At 44.6% G+C, this 21,673-nt stretch overlaps 1 protein-coding gene across 1 annotated transcript in view; it reads right to left on the bottom strand.

Annotated features, from left to right (window-relative positions):
* Nucleotides 1-21,673, bottom strand: part of LOC138249291 (extracellular calcium-sensing receptor-like) — a 137,887-nt gene that overhangs the window by 60,069 nt on the left and 56,145 nt on the right. Inside the window, exon 3 of the mRNA XM_069203247.1 lies at nucleotides 7,212-7,503. Within this exon, the coding sequence (XP_069059348.1) occupies nucleotides 7,212-7,503 (292 nt within the window). The remainder of the gene's footprint in view (nucleotides 1-7,211; nucleotides 7,504-21,673) is intronic.

The following is a 21,673-nucleotide window of genomic DNA, read 5'->3' as shown; positions in this document are numbered from 1 at the left end:
ATACTGTGGCTTTGCACTCCCCAAGATTGAACAGTGGGCAAACCACCCACTGTAGAGACTTGAGAGACTGTGGCTTTGCACTCCTGAGGATTGAACAATGGGCAAACCACCCACTGTAGAGACTTGAGAGACTGTGGCTTTGCACTCCCCAGGATATAGCAGTGGGCAACCCACCCACTGTAGAGACTTGTGAGACTGTGGTTTTGCACTCCCCAGGATTGAACAGTGGGCATGGGGCCCCCTTGTGGATTTGGCGTCGTGCACTCAACCGGCTGAGGTGCCCACCCTTTACCTTCCCCCTGAGGTGCCTGTTTTATTTCTATCTGATGCCCCTGCAGTGTTCTCTACGTCATGTTCAGGTATCTTGTGTGGGCCTCATCCATGCAGTTTGGGCCCAGTGGTCCACGGACTTTAAGGGTGGAATACCTTGGACTAATATTCTTGGTGTATATATTTGTAAATAGTGTATGTATATTATTGGACTACTGAATTTTAATATATTACAATCGTTCACCTCATTTCCTTTTGTCTTTGCATTCTTCCAGGGTGGTTGGGGGGCGTAACTGTAATTTATCATGCGGTATTAGTGCGTGTGTTGTCATGGATGAGGGTGGAGGTGGGGGTGTTGCGTGTTGCGTGTGTGTGTGTCACTGTTTTTTTCCCTCCCCTGTGTCGTAGGTGCAGTACTCACCGTGGTCTTCGCCGCCAGCATTCGTGCTCCTGGTAGAGGAGCAAGAAGATAATGGCTGGTAAAATGTGGAGCTCTGGTTCCATGGAGTCCTGGTTCCTCGTGGTGTGTGCAGAGGTGAGCGTTTTCTCTTCGAAGTCCTGTTTCCGCCGTGTTTTTGTTCACGGTGAATCCGCCCCGGAAAAGGTGGCGGATTGGTAGGTTGTGATACTCTGGGTGGTACATTGTCTCCTGCTGTCTGTTGGCGGTGACCGCCGCGCTGTTTGTTTGTACCGCTGTGGCGGTCGGAGTGTTAAAGTGGCTTTATTTGTTGGCGGTTTCCACCACGGTCGTAATTCCATATTTTTTTTCGCCGGCCTGTTGGCGGTCTTACCGCCGCTTTAACACCGACCGCCAGGGTTGTAATGACCACCTAAGTGTGCTCTAACCAAAACCTAATCAGCTAGTAGACAAAGGTACTCATGGATCGTAATTCAGGGCCGGCTTTAGGGCAGTGAAACTGGTGCAGCCGCAAACAGAGCTGACTTTGGCAGGGGGGGTGCCTTAAAAATAACTTTTGGTTTAAAAGCACTTGAACTTCCTTGTGTATCCAGTAGTTTTCAGGCAACAATAAAAATGGCAAGATAACTCTGGTGAATAATGTTCCTACCGGTGAAAGATCGCACTTTTCTCTAGTTGCAGTTTTGCTCATCCGAAGGTAGTGCAAGGGTTAACATGCCTGCTGTAAAGAATGTGTGCCATGCAAGTCACAGATCCGAGTGTGGGTGAACCATGAGCAGTACTATAAAAAAAATAAATGTATGTCAGAGAGAGGTCATGGAGAGATGAGGTGTGTTTTTGGAGAGTGGTAGTGGGGGGATTCAGGAGAAGGAGGTCGTTCAATGAAAAATACTGTTGCACCAGTCGCCACCAGCGATACAGCTGGGCCTGTCTTAATTCACCAGAAAATGGTGTGATAGCTTAGCAAGACAACACTGATCGAAGTATTTAATCATTGAGTTGTTTGGGGTTCTTGGGCTTGTGAGAATGCTGGAAAAATAATTCTGTAAACTTGTGTGACTTGTCGTGAGTGCTAGCCAGCAGTACGTCAGGGGGTCAGGGGTGCTAGGAAATGGGATAGCACTTTCAGTTTGACACATTAAAGTGACACAATATTTAGAGGCATGCATTTTGGTAATGATTAGTAATAGGACCTGAGTTCGATCTTGGCGGTATGTATACAGCGATGGAGTATAAATATCACCAGGATAATGGACCGCCTGCCAAATTTATATATGGACGGGCCATAGGTTTAATCCTTCTCTGCCGTGAATAAACCCCTCTGATGGCCCTGTGGAGTAAGGGCCTTTGGACACAAATCTCTAATTTCACCCACCTGATTTAGATGGACAGAATAAGAAGTCAGATTTCGCTGCCCATTACTGCCAGGAAAACCCTAGTGGTAAGGGTCAGTAAAAATGGCTAAATGTTCCCCTCGCCATGGGACAGGACTCCCATGGCGAGGAGAGCATTTTAATTTTTATTTAAAAAAATAAATTCTGCTTCAGGATTTTCTTTTTGAAAATAAAAAAGGATACCTGGTGCAGGGCACAGTCCTGCTGATGAAGCCCTCCACCAAACAGCGAAATATATTGATATGTCCTGCCATGATGGAGGGTCCTGGCAATGTTTTTCAAATGACTGCCAACTTGGTGATCATTTATAAATATGGCAGGTTGTCCCTACTCCAGGTAAATTAAGTAATTTACTGTGTTACCCTGGTGGAATGACGGGCTGTCTGCCAGTACAGAAATCAGGCCCAAGTTTGTTTGTTACTGAGGTACTTATTTGACTGGGCATCTAATGAACTGCTTGACACTCACCAGACACTAACTGGGAAACTTAGTAAAAATGTTAGGGCTTCAACTCAACTTCAAAACATGATGTTTCCAGTGGTTGAAATTCAGTGTGATCATTTCCTGTGTAAATGAAGAACCTTTGGATCTAGTTGAAAGGGCAGAATACTGTGTTTTTTGCTCTCAAAAAAGAAGTATGCCTAAACAAATTCAAAGGAGCAGCATATTTTGCCCTCCCCTGTGCAGCTTCACCTGTTGTTGTTGTTGCTGCCTCTGCCTTGAGTGAACTGAGAGCCTGCTTCACTCTCAGTTCGAGGCCCACCTCCACCCGCGGGCTCCTGCATGTGCCTCTTCCCTGATGGCGTAATGGCCATCTACAAGTAAGTATCTTCTGTCTCTTTTTACTCCTGCCTTTTATTTCTGCCTTTACTTCTGTCATTTACTTCTTTGTTCTTTGTCTGTCTTGATTCTTTTCTTCTCCCTCTTGTCTCTTTTCTCTCCCTTCTCTGGCCCGCATTTTCCCCTGCACCCCTGCTGCCCCTGCGGACCCACCCCATACCCCGCAAAGTGCTTTTCATGCCCTCCCACCACCCAGGTGACCGGATCCCCTGGCCTCTAACCCTTCTTAATGGTGGTCACTGTGCGGCTGCACTGTGGACGCCCGCAGCAGGCGTGCTGCTGGCATGCGAAAGGCAAGCCTGTCTGCGCCCATCCGCGCCTGGACCGCTCCCAGCGCCATGGTCCCTGGTTCTCGCCCCATCCACCAGTTCGACACCAGCACACTATACTCCCTTAACTTTGGAGGATCCTCAGCCTGCCACCTATCTGACCCCAGGAACACTCATGGACCTTTTTCATGCCGTGGATGCTCCAGCACCCTCCAAGGACCACCTCATGAGCCCACACCAAGAACGGACGACCTCCTCATGTGCATATTCCTCAACATACGTTCATTCTTCAAGCACAGAGGAGGCATTGCCGTAGTCTCCAAGAACAACCTCTGCCTGACAACCACCAATGAGTCGCAGTCTCAGTCAACTCACAAACACCTACACTTCCAGATTCAGACCAACCCAAATGTCTCCCTCATTTACAGGCCGCCCAGACCCCGACCCCAGTTCTGCAAAGACATCGCCAACCTTGTCGCCCCCCAAATGCTTACTTCCTCCAACTACATCCTTCTCGGTGACCTCAGCTTCTACCTTGATACCCACGATGACTCCAACACTACAAACCTTCTGGACAACCTTACGACTCTTGGTCTCAAACAATTCGTCAACGTACCCACCCACAGAGCCGGGCACGTTCTAAACCCCGTCTTCCCACTGAGGACAACATCACCATCTCTCACACCTCTGAACCTCATTGGACAGACCACAAGTGTATCCACTTTGCCTACACAAATAACACTGCACACCACTACGTCCCTGTCTCCTCCCAGATGCTGGGGCAAAGTTACAGAAACACAACTCACCAACGCTCTCAACCAGTCTCTCCCACCGGACACAGCGGATGCAATTTAAGCCACACACAATATACATCGCTGGTTTTTTAAATGCACTGACAATGTAGCCCCCTCTTAGGAAACCAGCAGGAAATCAACAGAGCAAAACACCTAAATAGTTCACGGCAGAACTACAGGAATCCAATCGCTCCTGCAGACGACTGGAACAGAAATGGAGGATCAGCTAATCAACCAAAGACTGCACAGCCTAAAATAATTCAGTCACCATACACCACCAGAACATCAGAGCCTCCCAAAAAGCCGCTATACAAGCATGCCTCAACACCAGCACTCAGAACAGCTTCGCAGTCGCCAAAGAGTTCACAAACCCCGGCACAGACACCTCATCCATCCCTTCTTCCCAAGACCTCTGCAACGACCTCGCCAGCTTCTTTCACCGAAAAATCTAGGACACTTATGGAGGCTTCAGGAACCAAAATCGCTCACCACCACAGACCTAGCCCCTCACCAGATCCTTAACTCTGGACCCCCATCACCAAAAAGGACACCTAAAGACTGATGAACTCCATCCACTCTGGAGCACCTTCGGACCCTTGCCTTCATCATATTTTCAACCTGGCCAGCGCCACCATCGCACCGGAGCTCTTCTGAACTATCAACTGATCCTTCGAGACAGCCACCTTCCCATCAGACTGGAAGCACGCTGAGATCAACCTGCTAGTAAAGAAACCTACTGGTAACCTAAGGGAGCTGAAAAACTACAGACTCATCTCTCTGCTCCCTTTCCCAGCCAAGGTAACGGAGAAGGCTGTCAAACAGCAACTCATTGAATTTCTTGAGACACACCAAATCCTAGACCCATCCCAATCCGGATTCAAAAGCAACCACAGCACTGAAACCATACTTCTGTCAGCCACCAACGACACACACATCATACTAGACCACAGAGGCCCAGCCGCACACATCCTCCTCGACCTCTCCACTGTGTTTGACACCGTCTCCCACTCCACCCTCTGCTACAGACTACACAGCGCTGGCATCTGAGATAAAGCACTAGATTTGATCAGGTCCTTCCTCACCGGAAGAACACAGAGTGTTAGACTACGGCCATTCAACTCAGAACCCAAAGAAACATGCTGAGGAGTGCCCCAAGGATCTTCACTCAGCCTGACACTTTTCAACATCTACATGGCCCGCTTGCCAAGATCATTAATCAACACGGGCTAAACATGATTCTCTTATGCCGACAATATCAAACTGATCCTCTCCCTGCCCAAGGACTCTGCAAAGGCCAAGAGAAATTTCCACAATGGGATGAGAGCAGTCACCGCTTGGATGGAAGCCAGCTGCCTCAAACTCATCTCAGACAAGACAGAGATCCTCGTTATCGGCTCCACCCCTTCCACGTGGAATGATCCCTGATGGCCCACCACACTGGGAAACACCCCACAGACCACGCACACAACCTGGGAATTATCCTGGATTCCTCTCTATCGATGACCCGCCAAGTCAACACTGTTTCTTAGTCATGCTTCCACACCCTTCGACTCCTGCAGAAGATTTTCAAGTGGATTCCCTCAGACATAAGGAAGACAGTCACCATGCACTCTTCACTAACAAACTGGACTATGGCAACGCCGACATCACCAAGAAACTTCATTCAAGACTACAAAGAATCCAGAATGCAGCAGCCAGACTCATCCTGGACATACCCCGACACAGCCACATCTCCTCCCACCTCTAAGACTTACACTTGCTCCCAGTCCACAAGCGCATCACATACAAACTCCTTATCCACACCTTCAAGGCACTGCACAACATAGGACTGGCATACCTCAACCACTGCCTCGCAGTTCAGGAAGGACCTCAAGACATGGCTCTTCAACTGAGCAGCACACCCACAAACAGCGCCTTGAGACCCTATGGGTGATTAGCCGCGCTCTACTAATCCTTGATTGACTGATTGATTGACTTGTAAGTGATCTTCATGCCACACTACCTGTCTATCACTGAATCACAAACCCAGATGCTTACAACCAGGCTGCAAAGCAGGTATACAGAGAGGACAACAAAAGAGGGGTAGGGAGAAAGGGAGTAAAAAAAAAGAAAAAGAAGAGAAAGTTCTAAAAAACAGTGACAAACATAGAAAACAGGCATGCAAAAGAAGCTGAAGGAATGAGATATAGGCAAATAATGTATAGAAGTGGATGAAAGAGACATAAGGAGTAAAGAAAACTGCAAAGCCTCGTTATTCAACACCCCCAAATGTTGGGTAGTACCAACAGTGGGCTGATTAGAAAACAGGGATGTAGCTCACAGTTTGCACGTCGCAAACAGCGAGTTTTGCTGTTTGCGACGTGAAAACTGCACTTGGCAATGCACAAAACCCCTTTTGCGATTCGGTAACCTGGAGTCCCCTTCCTAATTGCGAGTCGCAGTGCAATGCCAGATTGCTTTGTGACCGCGAACCAAAGCACTTGCAGTTAGCACCCGTTTCAAGAGGGTGCTAACCCATTCGCAAAATGGCATTAAAAACATTTTTCCAGAGCAAGCAGCGGTCCTACGGACCACTGCCTTCTCTGAAAAAATGAAACGAAAACGTTTCATTTTTTAGTTTTGTAATACATCTTGTTTTCCTTTAGGGAAAACGGGCTGCTTTAAAAAAAAAAAAACTGCTTTATTTAAAAGCAGTCACAGACATGGAGGTCTGCTGTCTCCAGCAGGCCACCATCCTTGTGAGTGCCCCGAGTCTCAAGGGGGTCGCAAATTGCAACCTACCTCATTAATATTAATGAGGTGGGCCTTTGCGACCCCTTTGCCAGTCGCAGGTGGTGTCAGGGACACCATCCTGCATCCTGAATTGTGATTCAGAATCTACTTACATCTGGCCTTAGATCTTTTACAAACTAAACCCATGAAGGATCACCAGGAGGCAAAGTCCTGCAGTGTCCTTCACACATTTGTGACCATCTTTTGATATAAATGGTGATCTTGCTACTCAAAATTGATCTGATCAGCTCTGTGGTATATCCGTGCAGCACTTGATCAGGGACATTACTTATTACCAGATGACCAGATGAGAAATCAACTGCTCTACAGATTTTTCAGACTTCTTATAATGGTGGGGTATTTATTTTTTAGTCAAGTGATGAAGATTTTTTTAAATCAACAGATTGTATCTTTAGTCTTCACAATTAACCTTATTTAAATGTTTTCTTTGTACCTGTGGGTATTTGAAGCTTCCCATAATGATTGCCATAGGAACGGTTAGTGAGGACATCGTTTCTCCAATGATACCAGCAAGTAGAGGGTGGTTCTGGCAGCTGTAGCCAGGCACTGGTCCAGCCTTACCAGAGAGCAGCTCCAATGTTCCCTGGATGGCCCTGGCCTCAGACATGCAGGAGTCAAATATCCGAAAACCCAATGTAATATTCAATAGTAAGTCTGGACTCTGGTTAATTTCTTCTATGGCAAAGATAGTTGCCAACACTTCCCGGTAGTACCTTATGTGGAATCTGCATGATAAATCAACATAGTTATTACAATCAGTGATAAAAAAGATATACAATATATGATAAGTATATAATAAGATAAACACAATAGTGAATACAAATATTTATCAGGCAATAAGAAGTGTGAAAGATTAGCATTAGACTCACTGCCCGTTCAAGGCATGAACTGCTATTTTGGGGGTGGATGGTTAAACGTTTTAACTTGCATGTTAGAGATAAAAATTTGGGGCCTGATTTAGATTTGGGTGAACAGAATAATGTCCGTCAGGCTGATGGAACGATTTGCTCCATCACCATGATGGACATTGCATCCCCCAAATCTAGAGTTGTCTGCCAGACTGCATATGTCTCTTAACATTTACAGAACTGCTGTCATGGTCAAACATGACAGCTGCTTATCAGGTTTTTATGATATTCTTCACTTTTCAAAATCAAACTCCCAAAGTTTTAGTTTGTTTGTGAAAAATGAAAAGCTAATGACTTCTGGAGTCCATCTTGACGTTGTGAGAGATCTGGTTTACCACCTCTTGCACACTTCCAAAAGATCAACCTCTCTGCTGAGTCGGACAGAGTCACCCACCATGAAGCTTTGAAAAGGTACTAACGATCTTGTTCTTAAATGGTTAATCTCATACCTAACAAACCACTCTCAAATAGAAAAACTTGGTAATGCCATCTCAATTCCAGTCAGCCCGCAAAAAGTTGGATTCTATCCCCAAACCTTTTCAACCTCTAATTCAAACCCCTCTTTATGATCCTTAAGAGCTCAGAAATCTTCTTTCACCTGTGTGCTGATGACACACAAATCTATCTGAAGGTACTAACCCCAAAAGACTTCACTCACCCTACCAACTCCCTGAATAGAATCTAAGTCTAGATAGCAAATAATCACTTTTAACTAATTCCAGCAAAAACAGAATAACTTCTCTTCTCGCCAAAAAAAGTTAACACTTCAATCCATGGCTGGGTGTAACTTCAGAACTTTGATGGCCACCCCTTTCCCTTCATCATTCAGATTGCCAAATCTCTCTAAGATTCCTTAACCTCTAGAGCCATGTTTCTTTCAAGGCTAAGAGTGCCAGGTTCCAGCTATGTCTGCTTTGAGGAATCTGGAAACTCATTCCAGTACAAGACCTTAAATCTGTTGTCCAGGCACTCATGCCCTACAGACTTGACTATGGAATTGCACTCCTGCTTTCTCAAAGTCCACCTAGGTCCACTCTTAGCAGGCCTACCTGCAGTGGGCCGCTTCCTGACAGGACACAATAAATTCAACCATATCTCCCCCATTCTTTGCTTCCTTTAGACTTGATTTTGGTTTTGTCTAAAGCTTATATCAGCAGAAACAGACAAATGAAAGTTTTCTGATAGGTAGCATTCATAGATGTGTCATAAATTGTAATTCAACTGATTAGCACAGTAGTCATTTGTTTTGGTATTAGAAAACCCTCTGACACACCAACAAATAATTCTGCATTATGTTGACACTGGTTAGATCCCATTGCAGTCACTTAGATGTTGTACTGAAACTGTAATTCTACGATAAGCCCTTCAGGCTGTGGATTTGTATAGTTAAACATCCTGAATTGGTGCCAAACTTCATAGGTGGTGATTTTACGTACACAAAGCAGGTTCATAGCCAGGGCTAGATGTTTTGGAGGGTTTGGCCCAAGGGACAACTGCACAGGGTTCCGGGTCTCGGTGTTGGACAGGGGTTTGGTTTCTCTAGAATAACGTTTTATAAAAGATGCAAAATGGAGAGATTTAAGACAACACAAGATACTTTTCAGTATTTTTTAAAGTTCTGCAATTAATTTAACGTTATAACTATAAGGGGGAAATGGCACCTTTTTGAAGAACAATGAGTCAGGAACACTGGGGTTTTTCAGGGAATATGCGTTCAAATTGTGTTGAAGAAGCACATCCATTAACATTGATAAAAAGTAAATAGAGCAAAAATGCATTTACGTATGGCATTGTCTGTTCTTCCTTAAGACACCTTTTGGGATAGTACAACTATAGCATTTCTAGGCAGTTTTTTCCAACAACCATTGAAAACAACTGAATGTTTTTTATGGCAGTCCTAAACACATCTTCTGCAGGACAAATCTTGATGGTACAGTCAGTAGGAGAGGTAGATGAGATAGGCATTGGGGCTGGCGTAGCATAGGCACAGCTCATGGGAGTGAGTGTGATGTTAGGCCCACTCATGCCAGCCAGGCAACCACCCAGCCATTGTTCAAGTGCCATGGACCCAGTGTTGCAGGTAATTTGCAAAGGCACTCATTTTACGGGGACCTGGACATATTTGCCATCATCACACTATGAACCAGAAAAAAGGAGAGACAGGCAGAAAGAGAATTTTTTTTAGAAAAATAAATATAGAAAAATAATGACATGGGAGAAAACAAGGATGAAAAAAATGCTGCAATAGTAAGAAAAGAGGCAGGAAATGCATTGTGGTAGAAGAAAGAGGAACTAGGTGGAATCAAGACTAGGCAGCCTTGGTATCAGGTATCCACACAATGCAGCAGGCCTATTTTGATCGAAAGCCCCCTCCACTGCGACAGCAGAAAGTGTGTGGGTGTCATCAGTGGTTAAAAAGAGTAATGTGTTCTGTCAATTCACAGTGGAAACAGCAGAGGTCTGTGGTATTTAAGGCATTTCTAAGTGGGCCACTGTGTGGAAGCTGATGGGCTGCCTTTTTATCTCACAAATGAAGGTTAGAAATTATTAGTGATGATCAGCATTTGCCTCTTGATGCTGAGTGCTTCGAAAGTAGGGCATTTAATTAAAACTGTAGAGTTGCTTGTTCTTATGGTGAAGGACTGTGGTCTCCCAGTCTGTCTCTTTATGTTTGTGTGCCTGAATTACTGTCTCAATGTCAGTGACTGTTAGACCCGTCAGTGTTAGGGTGATCTTCCTCCAGTTTTTGCCTTCACCTTCTTATTTGCTATATTCATTTTTTGTGCCTTAGGATTCTGCACACTTTACCACTGCTAACCAATCCCAATATGCTTGTGCACACTCCCTAAAATATGGTAAAATTGGCTTACACCTGATTAGTATATTTGGTTCACTTATATGTCCCTAGTAAAGTGGTTTACCGTATAGCCAGGTTCTGTAAATTAAATGCTACTAGTCGGCCTGCAGCATTTATTGTGTCGCCCACTTCAGTTGCTCCGTAAAACTTGTCCCAGGTCTGCAGTTTTAAATTGCCAATTCAACCTCTAATAATAACTCCCTTACCAAGCCTTATACTCCCTTTTTATTGCATATACATCACCCCTAAGGTAGATCCCAGGAAGCCCATACTGTAGGGTACATTGTAAGTAAAAGTTTGGAAATGTACTGTTAGTTTTACATGTCCGCTAGTTACAATTCCTAACATTGTTTTTCACCACTGTGAGGCCTACCTCTCCCACAGGATAACATTGGATTGCCTTATTACATTTAATAAATTCTAACCTTTGATTGAAAACAGCTAAACATTTTATGTTCACTGTCTCAGAAATAGAAATGTTAAATTCTCTTTAATAGTAAAGTTGGAGTTTAATTTACAATTTTGAAAATGCCACTTTTAGAAAGTCCGCACTTTTCTGCCCTAGCTATTTAGTGCCTGCAGCCTGTCCTAGGCCACATGTGGGGGTATATATGGCAGTGGGACTTTGTTTATTCCTCACAGGCAGCCACACAATAGAGGGCTTAGGCGTTCCAGGATGGGTAGGGGAAGAGCAGGGCACTGCCCTACTTGCAACCGAATAGGCTGTGCCCTGGCTTTCTACAAAGGACTTGACACCACTGCATTGTTCATATAGCCAGCTTGGAGCCAGTGCAGGGGAGGCAGAAAACTTCAAGCTCTTCAAGGGAAATCTCTAGAAATGTATCCTACTTCAAAGAAAGCAGCAGGTATAAAAATAGGACCATCAGTCCCATTCTTCAGTTCGCGTTCTCGACCTGGGGAAACCGTCTCAGAGGACAGCCCACTGCTGTCGCCTGATGTGTACTTCAGAAGACTGTGTTGTTGTACCTGGAAGGACTGCCTTGCTGCCTGAAGCCTGCCTTGAACCCTCAGTGCTCTGCCCGGCTGCTAGAGTCCTGTTCCATCTCTTGAACCCACGACTACCATAGTAACTCCAAGGGCTAGTTGGCTTGGCTCCTGATCAGAGCCTCATGGACAGAAAGGCTCTAATAATCTTGAGCCCTTACCAGGACCCATCTTTAGTGAGTCCTAACCACCCACTTACCCCCAAGTGGTGCCCCTCTACTTCTGGATCCTTGGTGGTGATAATAGAGTGACCAGATAACCAAAATCCAAAACATGGGAAAGATATTTGGTTGAAAACTGCTCTAAGAACCAAGAGGCAAGAGGAGACAGGAACCAACCAACTCATCTATCCATCCAAGATGCATCGCGGGTCAGTTTGACTTTGTGGCAGCTTCTGCCACATTCTCACGTCGAAGCAGTAAATCCTGATAGGCCGTACTTTGCCAAAGTGGTATCCAGCCTTGCAAAACTCTTGTTGGCGACAGCCCCCAGCTTTATCCCTTTGGAGATCATTGACATCCAAAAAAACAGATCCTGGCAGAGAGGGCTAGTCCATCACAAATGTGACGGATAACCCGTCCTCAGTATGACGATCCCATAAAATCCTAGGAGGATCGTAAGACGGCAGAGGGATTATATGTCACATTTGTGATGGAGTATTGACTCAACCAGGATCTAAATGAGGCCCTATGTCTGATCGTAGCAATCTTCACCCCGACTTTGTCCAGCGACTCCCCAACAATGATGCCTGCTTCTCAGACACTTCCTGCTGCCTCGCTGCGCTGAAATTCTACCTTCTCAGAGATTTTTTTCTTCAAATTTCTTTTCAGTCCGTAGGTAAGTGCTGACCAGCTCAATACACTTTTTGTATCCAATTTGTTCTCCATCATGGTTGGCCAAGTTTTTCACTTTGACCTGGTTTTGCATGGATAGATATCTGTGTTGGTGTTTTGATCCTTTAGGTACTAGTTTTTACCATAGACTTTAACAATACATAACTATGGTTCTACTAATTGGGTTTTTCTCATTTTGGTGTCAAATACTTTATTGAAATTAACTCTGTTTTTCTAAATTGGTGTGGGAGTTTTCTCGTGTTGTGTTTTCAGTTTATTACTGTTCGTGTACTGCATACATTTTTTGCACATTGCCATAAGTTAAGCCTGACCCCTTTTGTGCCAGGCTATCAATTTAATTTAATGACTTTTGCGGTTTAACCTACCAGTGATTGTGGCTGTTGACTGAGCAGGGCTCACACACAAGCAATCAACAACCCAGCTTCTCATAGTGTCTTTATGTAGCTTTTCAGTGGCTGTGTCAGTGTCTCTGTGTCCTTGTATCCTGACATCCCAGTGTGAGTGTATCACTATCCTCATATTAGTGTTAGTCACAGTGCCGGACTATCAATATCGCCATATCAGAGTTGAAATGTCACTATTCCCATATAATTGATGGTGTCCTCATGTCCAAATATGTCCCTTTTACTGCTTCAGTGTACCTGTGTTAGTGTCCTAGTTGCAATATCCCCATCAATATCTGCATCATTTCCCCAATGTGAGCATTCACTTACAAGGTTAACTGAGAGATGATAAGTACATACAAGATACACATTGTGTCTTAAAATGAGATGCACATGCACAAAGAAATGTGGCTGTTCATTCAACAACACGTCTGGAAATATATCCCGCTGGTCAGAATACTAAGTCATTTTAACATTTAATTTGAATGGTATCAGACATAAAACACACTCAACATAGCGGTTGAGCCACTCAGACTCGAAAACAAATGTTATCATATTTTCACTACTATTAATAGGCAAGTAGGAAAACAGCACACGCATGGAATCATAGTCATAACGTGATAGGAAAGGGGAATGTGCTACTATGCAAAAGTTGTGGCTTTACATCAGTTTTGAGACTGGATTGGGTACCTATAACATACAGTATTTACTTTGGGTAATAACTTTTCAGTCTTAACTTGATGATCTATATAAAATTAAAATGTTGCATTATCTCACGTGATATGGAGCAGGACCTGGCTATGCATTGGTTTACCAACAATGCTACATTGAAAGGCGTATTATGGACACTTCAGCCTCCATGGCAGAAGGTCCAGACGGGAAGAACAGAAGGTTCATTTGGTGCTCAGATTTCTGCATTCAGAGCTGATCCTGTTGAATGGGAAAGCTTTCTCTTTAATTTTATTAAATATTGTATTACTCTCAGAACTATACCTTCTTCATGGAAAGTTTCATTAGTTTTACCATTCTCTAAGAAAGAGAATCGAAGGTTGCCTCAAAATGATCAACATTGTGCCCTGCTAGATAGTGTTGGAAAAGAGTTTGCTAAGATCAACCTGGAGGCATTGAATGACTGGGCGAATCTACAACTGCAATTCCTTCTAATCAAGCAGGAGGAAGACTAATAACATCCTACTGTTTAACATTAACAAAGAAAAATATTATTTACATGAAAATTAGGGTTCATTTAGCGTTTATCAATCTTTCCTCTGCTTTCGACTGCACTACACTCTGGGCTAAGATAATATATTGATATATACGTCCTCTTCTGTTATTAATGATGATTCAATGCAGTTCCCAGGCTTGATAAGAGTTCTTTTGGGTTCTTCTAATAAATACTCAACAAGTTTGTACTGGAAAATGACCTAAAAGTAGATTGTGTTGAAGTCCCTCTGTTATTTTTTTAATATATTGGATCTTCCCTAGAGTTTATATTATACTCAATCTTATCCACCACGTTTGATTGCGAGAAAGAACAATTTAATAATGTAGGCCAGCTATACTCTTTTGTATAAATTTACTCCCACTGGTTTACAAAACAAACTGAATACATTTCAGAAGTATTGGAAAGATTACACTTCTACTAATTGTGGCAAAAATCAAATGAACAGTGTTCAGACAGCAAAGCTTCCTTAATCATTTCAAGTGAAACATCAAAAATCCCCTGCTGAACATTTTTCCAGAGCTAGTCTATCTGGCGGTGTTAATTTGTAATAATTTATCGACCAGGGACTTTGATAGGACTCAGGAAGCCAAAGAAGATAATTCAGGAACTGGTCTTTTTCTGCTCCTTGGATACTCAGAAGGTTGATGCACTTTGAACAGGGGCGGCTCCTCCGCAGTGGCGAGGGGCGTCGTCCCCTGGATGCGTCAGCAGATGAAGAATAAAACATTAGCTTGCTATTGTTCTATTTCCAATTTTTCATCAGCTGGCTCTGCCGGCAGGTGCAGGGAGGGGTGGGCTGGGCCACGGGAGGTGGGGAGGGAGGGAGAGGACCGTGCACTAAGTGCGCATGTGTGCTTATCCGGCCGTTTCAGGTCAGCGAAACACACATGCGCACTTCGGTTTCTCCAACACGGCTGTATACATTCACTTCTGCCACAATTCAGTGGATTTAAGCACTAAGGTTGGAGGTAAACATGGTGAGTATTTTATGCCAAGGGTATGGAGAACTCATACAGTGTTGCTGTTACTCAGGAATAAATGTTTGTACGTCTTAAAAGGACCTTGTCTTTGCAGTAACATGGATGCTAGATCTATGTCACAACACAAGATGGTCTTTAACTTGCAGCAAATAACTTGGCTCTTATTCTCGAGCTACAGGATTATCACGTGTCTAAGGACAGTTTAAGAAACAGATCTAAAGTTGTGCCAAAGCTCAGAGTCACATTCTCTGTTTAATTATTTTATCAGAGTCAAACGACTTGTTTGTGTATGCTTTTGCCAACCCACTGCATGTAATTGTATCTTAAAACTAAACTAGAAAGGCGCCTTTGTCATTTGTATTTAAGTTTCAGAAGTAGAAGTTGACAGGTTGCTGATACCTGGTGGTGTAGCTGCGCTCATGGTTGCTGTTGAGCGCACTATGTGATGCACACTGTGTGATGCCTGCGGTCATGTCACGCTCTGATCTACGTCACGCATGTACTGCGCCTATGCTGACCAAACGCGAATTCTACCGTCGTCTTATGCAATTGTTTCATTCTGTTTGCTGGACTTGGCCTTATCATTCAAGTTTTTATCATAAATTCTATGCAATATGCAATATTAAATAAACAAATAAAAATACATTGTTATTTGTAAAACATTGGTAGCGAGAATCCCACTTTGAAAAGGGAGAGTTTAAAAGTGACTGGCTGGTGCAGTTTATGGCTGATCCCACATCACAGGCTCACCGGTGGTCTGAAACCGTTTTAAGTTTGCATCAGAGCGGGGTGCAGGACATACAGGTGGTGGAGGTACCCACAATCTAAGGAGCCCGCAGCACACGGTTCTCTCTGCCCCGCCCACTTCCTTCTCCGGCTCCGCCCACTTCCACCTCTGCAAGCACAATGCTAAAGTCCACACTATAGTGAGAATGCCTGCCTTTCATTTTCAATTGCATTTTCTAAAAAGCCAGTTCCTCTCAGGTGCCAATCATAAAACTGACCAGTACGTTGATGGCCAGGTTTTGCTGGCCACGAATTCTGATTCATGTATCACCTGCATGACTATTGAGAGCAGGTTGGATGTACTAGTGTCTGTGAAGGGCAGGCACCGTGTCCACTGCAGGGCACGCGTGCACGAGATATCCCGTCTGGCCGCTCTGGGGCAGGGCTGTCAGGAGGGGTGCCCTGCTGGGGGAGGCACTGCCGGGACTGGTCCCCGGGAGCCGGAAGGGTTGGACTGAGGAGTTTTCCTGCTCTTCCTGTGTGCCGCAGATCACACAGTGCACACCTAGTTACTCATGGATTCCTTTCCGACAGTAGGGGCTTCCTTGTAAATTGAGACGAGGTACCCAATCAGTAACAATGATTGTTTTCAATGAAGTATCAGTTAGTTATTCTGGGGAAATGAAGTCTTTGCACCTGAGAGACAGGGAAAAGGGCAGCTGAAAATGCAATGCATTGTACACTGTTTGTTGTATTGTGACGTGTAGATATTGTAAGTACACCCGTCTTCTATGTGCTGCCATCCTCCTGGCCCACCTGTGTGCCCACGGCATGTCTGTGTGGTACACAGGTGGTGTGCCCTCTGCTGCACTGTGTGTTGTATTGTGACGTGTAGATATGGTAAGTACACCCGTCTTCTATGTGCTGCCATCCTCCTGGCCCACCTGTGTGCCCACGGCATGTCTGTGTGGTACACAGGTGGTGTGCCCTCTGCTGCACTGTGTGTTGTATTGTGACGTGTAGATATGGTAAGTACACCCGTCTTCTATGTGCTGCCATCCTCCTGGCCCACCTGTGTGCCCATGGCATGTCTGTGTGGTACACAGGTGGTGTGCCCTCTGCTGCACTGTGTGTTGTATTGCGACGTGTCTGTACGGTAAGTACGCCCGTCTTCTATGTGCTGCCATCCTCCTGGCCCACCTGTGTGCCCACGGCATGTCTGTGTGGTACACAGGTGGTGTGCCCTCTGCTGCACTGTGTGTTGTATTGTGACGTGTAGATATGGTAAGTACACCCGTCTTCTATGTGCTGCCATCCTCCTGGCCCACCTGTGTGCCCATGGCATGTCTGTGTGGTACACAGGTGCTGTGCCCTCTGCTGCACTGTGTGTTGTATTGCGACGTGTCTGTACGGTAAGTACACCCGTCTTCTATGTGCTGCCATCCTCCTGGCCCACCTGTGTGCCCACGGCGTGTCTGTGTGGTACACAGGTGGTGTGCCCTCTGCTGCACTGTGTGTTGTATTGTGACGTGTCTGTACGGTAAGTACACCCATCTTCTATGTGCTGCCATCCTCCTGGCCCACCTGTGTGCCCACGGCGTGTCTGTGTGGTACACAGGTGCTGTGCCCTCTGCTGCACTGTGTGTTGTATTGTGACGTGTAGATACGGTAAGTACACCCATCTTCTATGTGCTGCCATCCTCCTGGCCCACCTGTGTGCCCACGGCGTGTCTGTGTGGTACACAGGTGCTGTGCCCTCTGCTGCACTGTGTGTTGTATTGTGACGTGTCTGTACGGTAAGTACACCCGTCTTCTATGTGCTGCCATCCTCCTGGCCCACCTGTGTGCCCACGGCGTGTCTGTGTGGTACACAGGTGCTGTGCCCTCTGCTGCACTGTGTGTTGTATTGCGACGTGTCTGTACGGTAAGTACACCCGTCTTCCATGTGCTGCCATCCTCCTGGCCCACCTGTGTGCCCATGGCATGTCTGTGTGGTACACAGGTGCTGTGCCCTCTGCTGCACTGTGTGTTGTATTGCGACGTGTCTGTACGGTAAGTACACCCGTCTTCTATGTGCTGCCATCCTCCTGGCCCACCTGTGTGCCCATGGCATGTCTGTGTGGTACACAGGTGCTGTGCCCTCTGCTGCACTGTGTGTTGTATTGCGACGTGTCTGTACGGTAAGTACACCCGTCTTCTATGTGCTGCCATCCTCCTGGCCCACCTGTGTGCCCATGGCATGTCTGTGTGGTACACAGGTGGTGTGCCCTCTGCTGCACTGTGTGTTGAAGTCCGGGTGCTCCAGGTGTGGTTCTCTACGTGCAGACTGGGTGACAGAAGCAGTTGTTAATCCTTCTAGAGTAGCTGGTCATCACCCAGGCTGACCTCGCCTCTCTCGATGCTGATGAGCTGCAGCTCAAGCTCACTTGCTTGACTTTTGTAACACATATATGTCAGGATTCCAAGAGTTTCTAAGCTGGCCACTCTCAGTTCTGCCTTTTGCCCCATCTCCTTCCCTGACAGTTATGTGATGTTACGAGGGCTGCCGGGTGCCTTACTGGTGTCCCACTAGGTCCCGACCTATCCATCACCAATGCAGTGCACCATTCTGTTCTTCCAAAAATGCAGAACTCATTTATACAATTCTGAATTGACTTAGGGTCAGATGTCCTAACTTTAGGGACACCAATTTCCTAATTCTGATTACTTCTGAATTGCAATTAGGAAATCGTTTTTCCTATTGTATGAACCTTTTTATTTCCAAATAGTATTTCCCAGTAGGTAGCAAATCGACCTCCCTCATGAATATTATTCATGAGGGAATTTGCGACCCATTATGAATTGGGGCCATCACAGGATGGTGGCCTGGTGGGGTCAGCAGACCACCATATCTGCTATTGCTTTTCAATAAAGCAAACTTTTTTTAAATGCAGTTTGTTTTCCTTAAAAGAAAGCGAGATGAATTGAAAAAGAAAAAACATGAACATTTGATGTATCATTTTTTTTTAAGAGGAGCTGCTTTGAAAAAATATTTTTTTACATTCTCAAAGGAGAAGGGATCCATTAGGGACCTGTTCCCATTGGCAAATGGATACAACTTCCTTTCAGTAGTCAGTAAAAAATGAATGTTTTGTGACCATAATTCAGTCTCAAAACATTCCCACATCCCACAGAGACACCCATGAAAGAGACACCCATAACACGCTCCTTCCAAATACCAAATCAGTATGTATGCGCAATTCCAAATTGCAATTCAGAGTAAACGTATAAAATTGCGAATTTGTTCTTTGTACATAACAAAAGGCACCTTTGCAATTGCAAGGTGTGAGCAGTTTCTCTATTTCAGTTTTCTTTTGCATTCTGGTACTTGCCCTCCAGAATCTCTAAGAGAAGGCAAATTACAAGAACAAGGATTTCATGAAACAATCTACCTGGTAGGATGTTTGTCTCTCATGGGTCAGCTTGAAATCTCCTTTTTGTTTTCATCTGGGGTTTTAAATCTAAATGAAACACAGCCTTGTAAGTGGTAGATCAAAATGCTGCATACCAGTTTTTGGTTGTGCTGGTTCATGCTTCCTGCTTTAAGATGTGGTGGGACTATGCTGTGGGGTGTGGGGTTGGGGCTTGGGCGGTTCGGTGCCATTACCACTTTTGCAATCAAGAAATACAATTGTGTATGTCATTCACACTTGGCTGTGCTGTGCAATTGTTCTTTTTGTTTAAAATGCATAACTGCTGAGGTACCACAGGCCCTGAAATCAGAAGTTGAAGCCCCTCATTTTTGTCTTGGTGGTCTAAAAATAGTACCTGGCAAATTGCTCAAATTAACAACTCCTAAAATATATCTCAGATGCCTGCCCATAAGACATTCTTTTGTTGCCTGCACATGAATCATGGTGCAAAGTATATTTCTTGTTTCACTCACAAAGAGAATGAGGCATCCGAAGCAGGCGAAGCCATATAGCAGCGATCTCAGATTCAACCCATCACCTTGCAAGGCTTCAATGCAGGTTGGGCAAAGGGGAGTCTGGGCACCATGAAGAGACTAGAATTGCTTGTCATTGAATTTTTTCTACATCCAATAAACGGGACCACCAGCAACCACGGCCATGATAGTAGACAAACATTTGGTGATAGGTGGGAGAAAGATGTAATAGAGAAATCAAGGGGATATATTTTCCCCATAATAATGCAGGATTTTTTCAAGGTGGAAAAAATAAGGCACAACCTTGGATTCCTTCCTCAGGCCTCACATGCCAGCAGAAGGGAGTCTGTGCTGAGAGTGACTCTCCATCCATTAAACCTAGCAGACTGTGGAGAACTGAAGACAGGTACGGCTTGGTTTGCTCTTTCGAACGATAAATACAGTAGCAACTTTGCATGATGCCCAGCTTCTTTCGAGGGGTGCCGTGCTTTATGCTGCTGCCGTCTCATAAAGTGCTGCTGAATGTGCCCTGAAGATACTGAAGAGAGGATTCTCAGAGCTCGGCTGCTTTGCTTGGTTGGGAGGTGGTCAGGACACTATGCAGTGAAAACGTTAAATGTTGCTGCTTTCCCTATCCACAAACTATATTTAGGGCACTGAAAGCAAGAGTTCACTGATGCTGGCAAGAGCAGATTCATTGTCGCTCTCAGGCATTGACTTCAGTAGATGACTGTATAGGACATTGTTGAGTTACATATACTCTTGAAGGTGTCCTGTAACCTCCATTTCTATCATCTTACAAGGAGGTAAAGTTAGAAATGTAGCAGAAGTTAGAAGGGATCATTGGAACAAATGAATATTTCTTCAGGGGATTTGAGATGATGATCCATATCATGGATCTGGGTACCTCAAGAAGGTCAGCGGTATTAGGCTAGCTTCAAGGAGAAGAATTGTTGAACCTCATAGCCGGGCAGACTTAACAGCTTCTTCTTGCCTAGTGTGAAGAAGTTGATGAAAGTAGCTTTCAGGCGATAACATTAGTGTTGTGAACTCCAAAGTCAGGCTCAATTTTTCATTACATTAGCTTGTCTGTGCTTTAGGTCCACATTCAGCATGTCGTATTCTTTCACGAAACCTGTGAAAGTTTCATTATATCTAAACAGTGATTTGTTATAACATTAGGTGACATATGTGTGCCATAAACTTCTCAATATCTACATATCAAAGTTTAGCAATAGATGTATAAGATAAACATGCAGTCCGAGTTGACATATTTTTGTCTTGCTGGTATCAGACATAAAACACACTCAACATAGCGGTTGAGCCACTCAGACTCGAAAACAAATGTTATCATATTTTCAATACTATTAATAGGCAAGTAGGAAAACAGCACACGCATGGAATCATAGTCATAACGTGATAGGAAAGGGGAATGTGCTACTATGCAAAAGTTGTGGCTTTACATCAGTTTTGAGACTGGATTGGGTACCTATAACATACAGTATTTACTTTGGGTAATAACTTTTCAGTCTTAACTTGATGATCTACATAAAATTAAAATGTTGCATTATCTCACGTGATATGGAGCAGGACCTGGCTATGCATTGGTTTACCAACAATGCTACATTGAAAGGCGTATTATGGACACTTCAGCCTCCATGGCAGAAGGTCCAGACGGGAAGAACAGAAGGTTCATTTGGTGCTCAGATTTCTGCATTCAGAGCTGATCCTGTTGAATGGGAAAGCTTTCTCTTTAATTTTATTAAATATTGTATTACTCTCAGAACTATACCTTCTTCATGGAAAGTTTCATTAGTTTTACCATTCTCTAAGAAAGAGAATCGAAGGTTGCCTCAAAATGATCAACATTGTGCCCTGCTAGATAGTGTTGGAAAAGAGGTTGCTAAGATCAACCTGGAGGCATTGAATGACTGGGCGAATCTACAACTGCAATTCCTTCTAATCAAGCAGGAGGAAGACTAATAACATCCTACTGTTTAACATTAACGAAGAAAAATATTATTTACATGAA

The sequence above is a fragment of the Pleurodeles waltl genome, chromosome 8 (genome assembly GCF_031143425.1).
Source record: "Pleurodeles waltl isolate 20211129_DDA chromosome 8, aPleWal1.hap1.20221129, whole genome shotgun sequence".
In the NCBI taxonomy this organism is placed as follows: Eukaryota; Metazoa; Chordata; class Amphibia; order Caudata; family Salamandridae; genus Pleurodeles; species Pleurodeles waltl.
The sequence above is the reverse complement of the archived record's forward strand: the minus strand, read 5'-3'. Positions and strand labels throughout refer to the sequence as shown.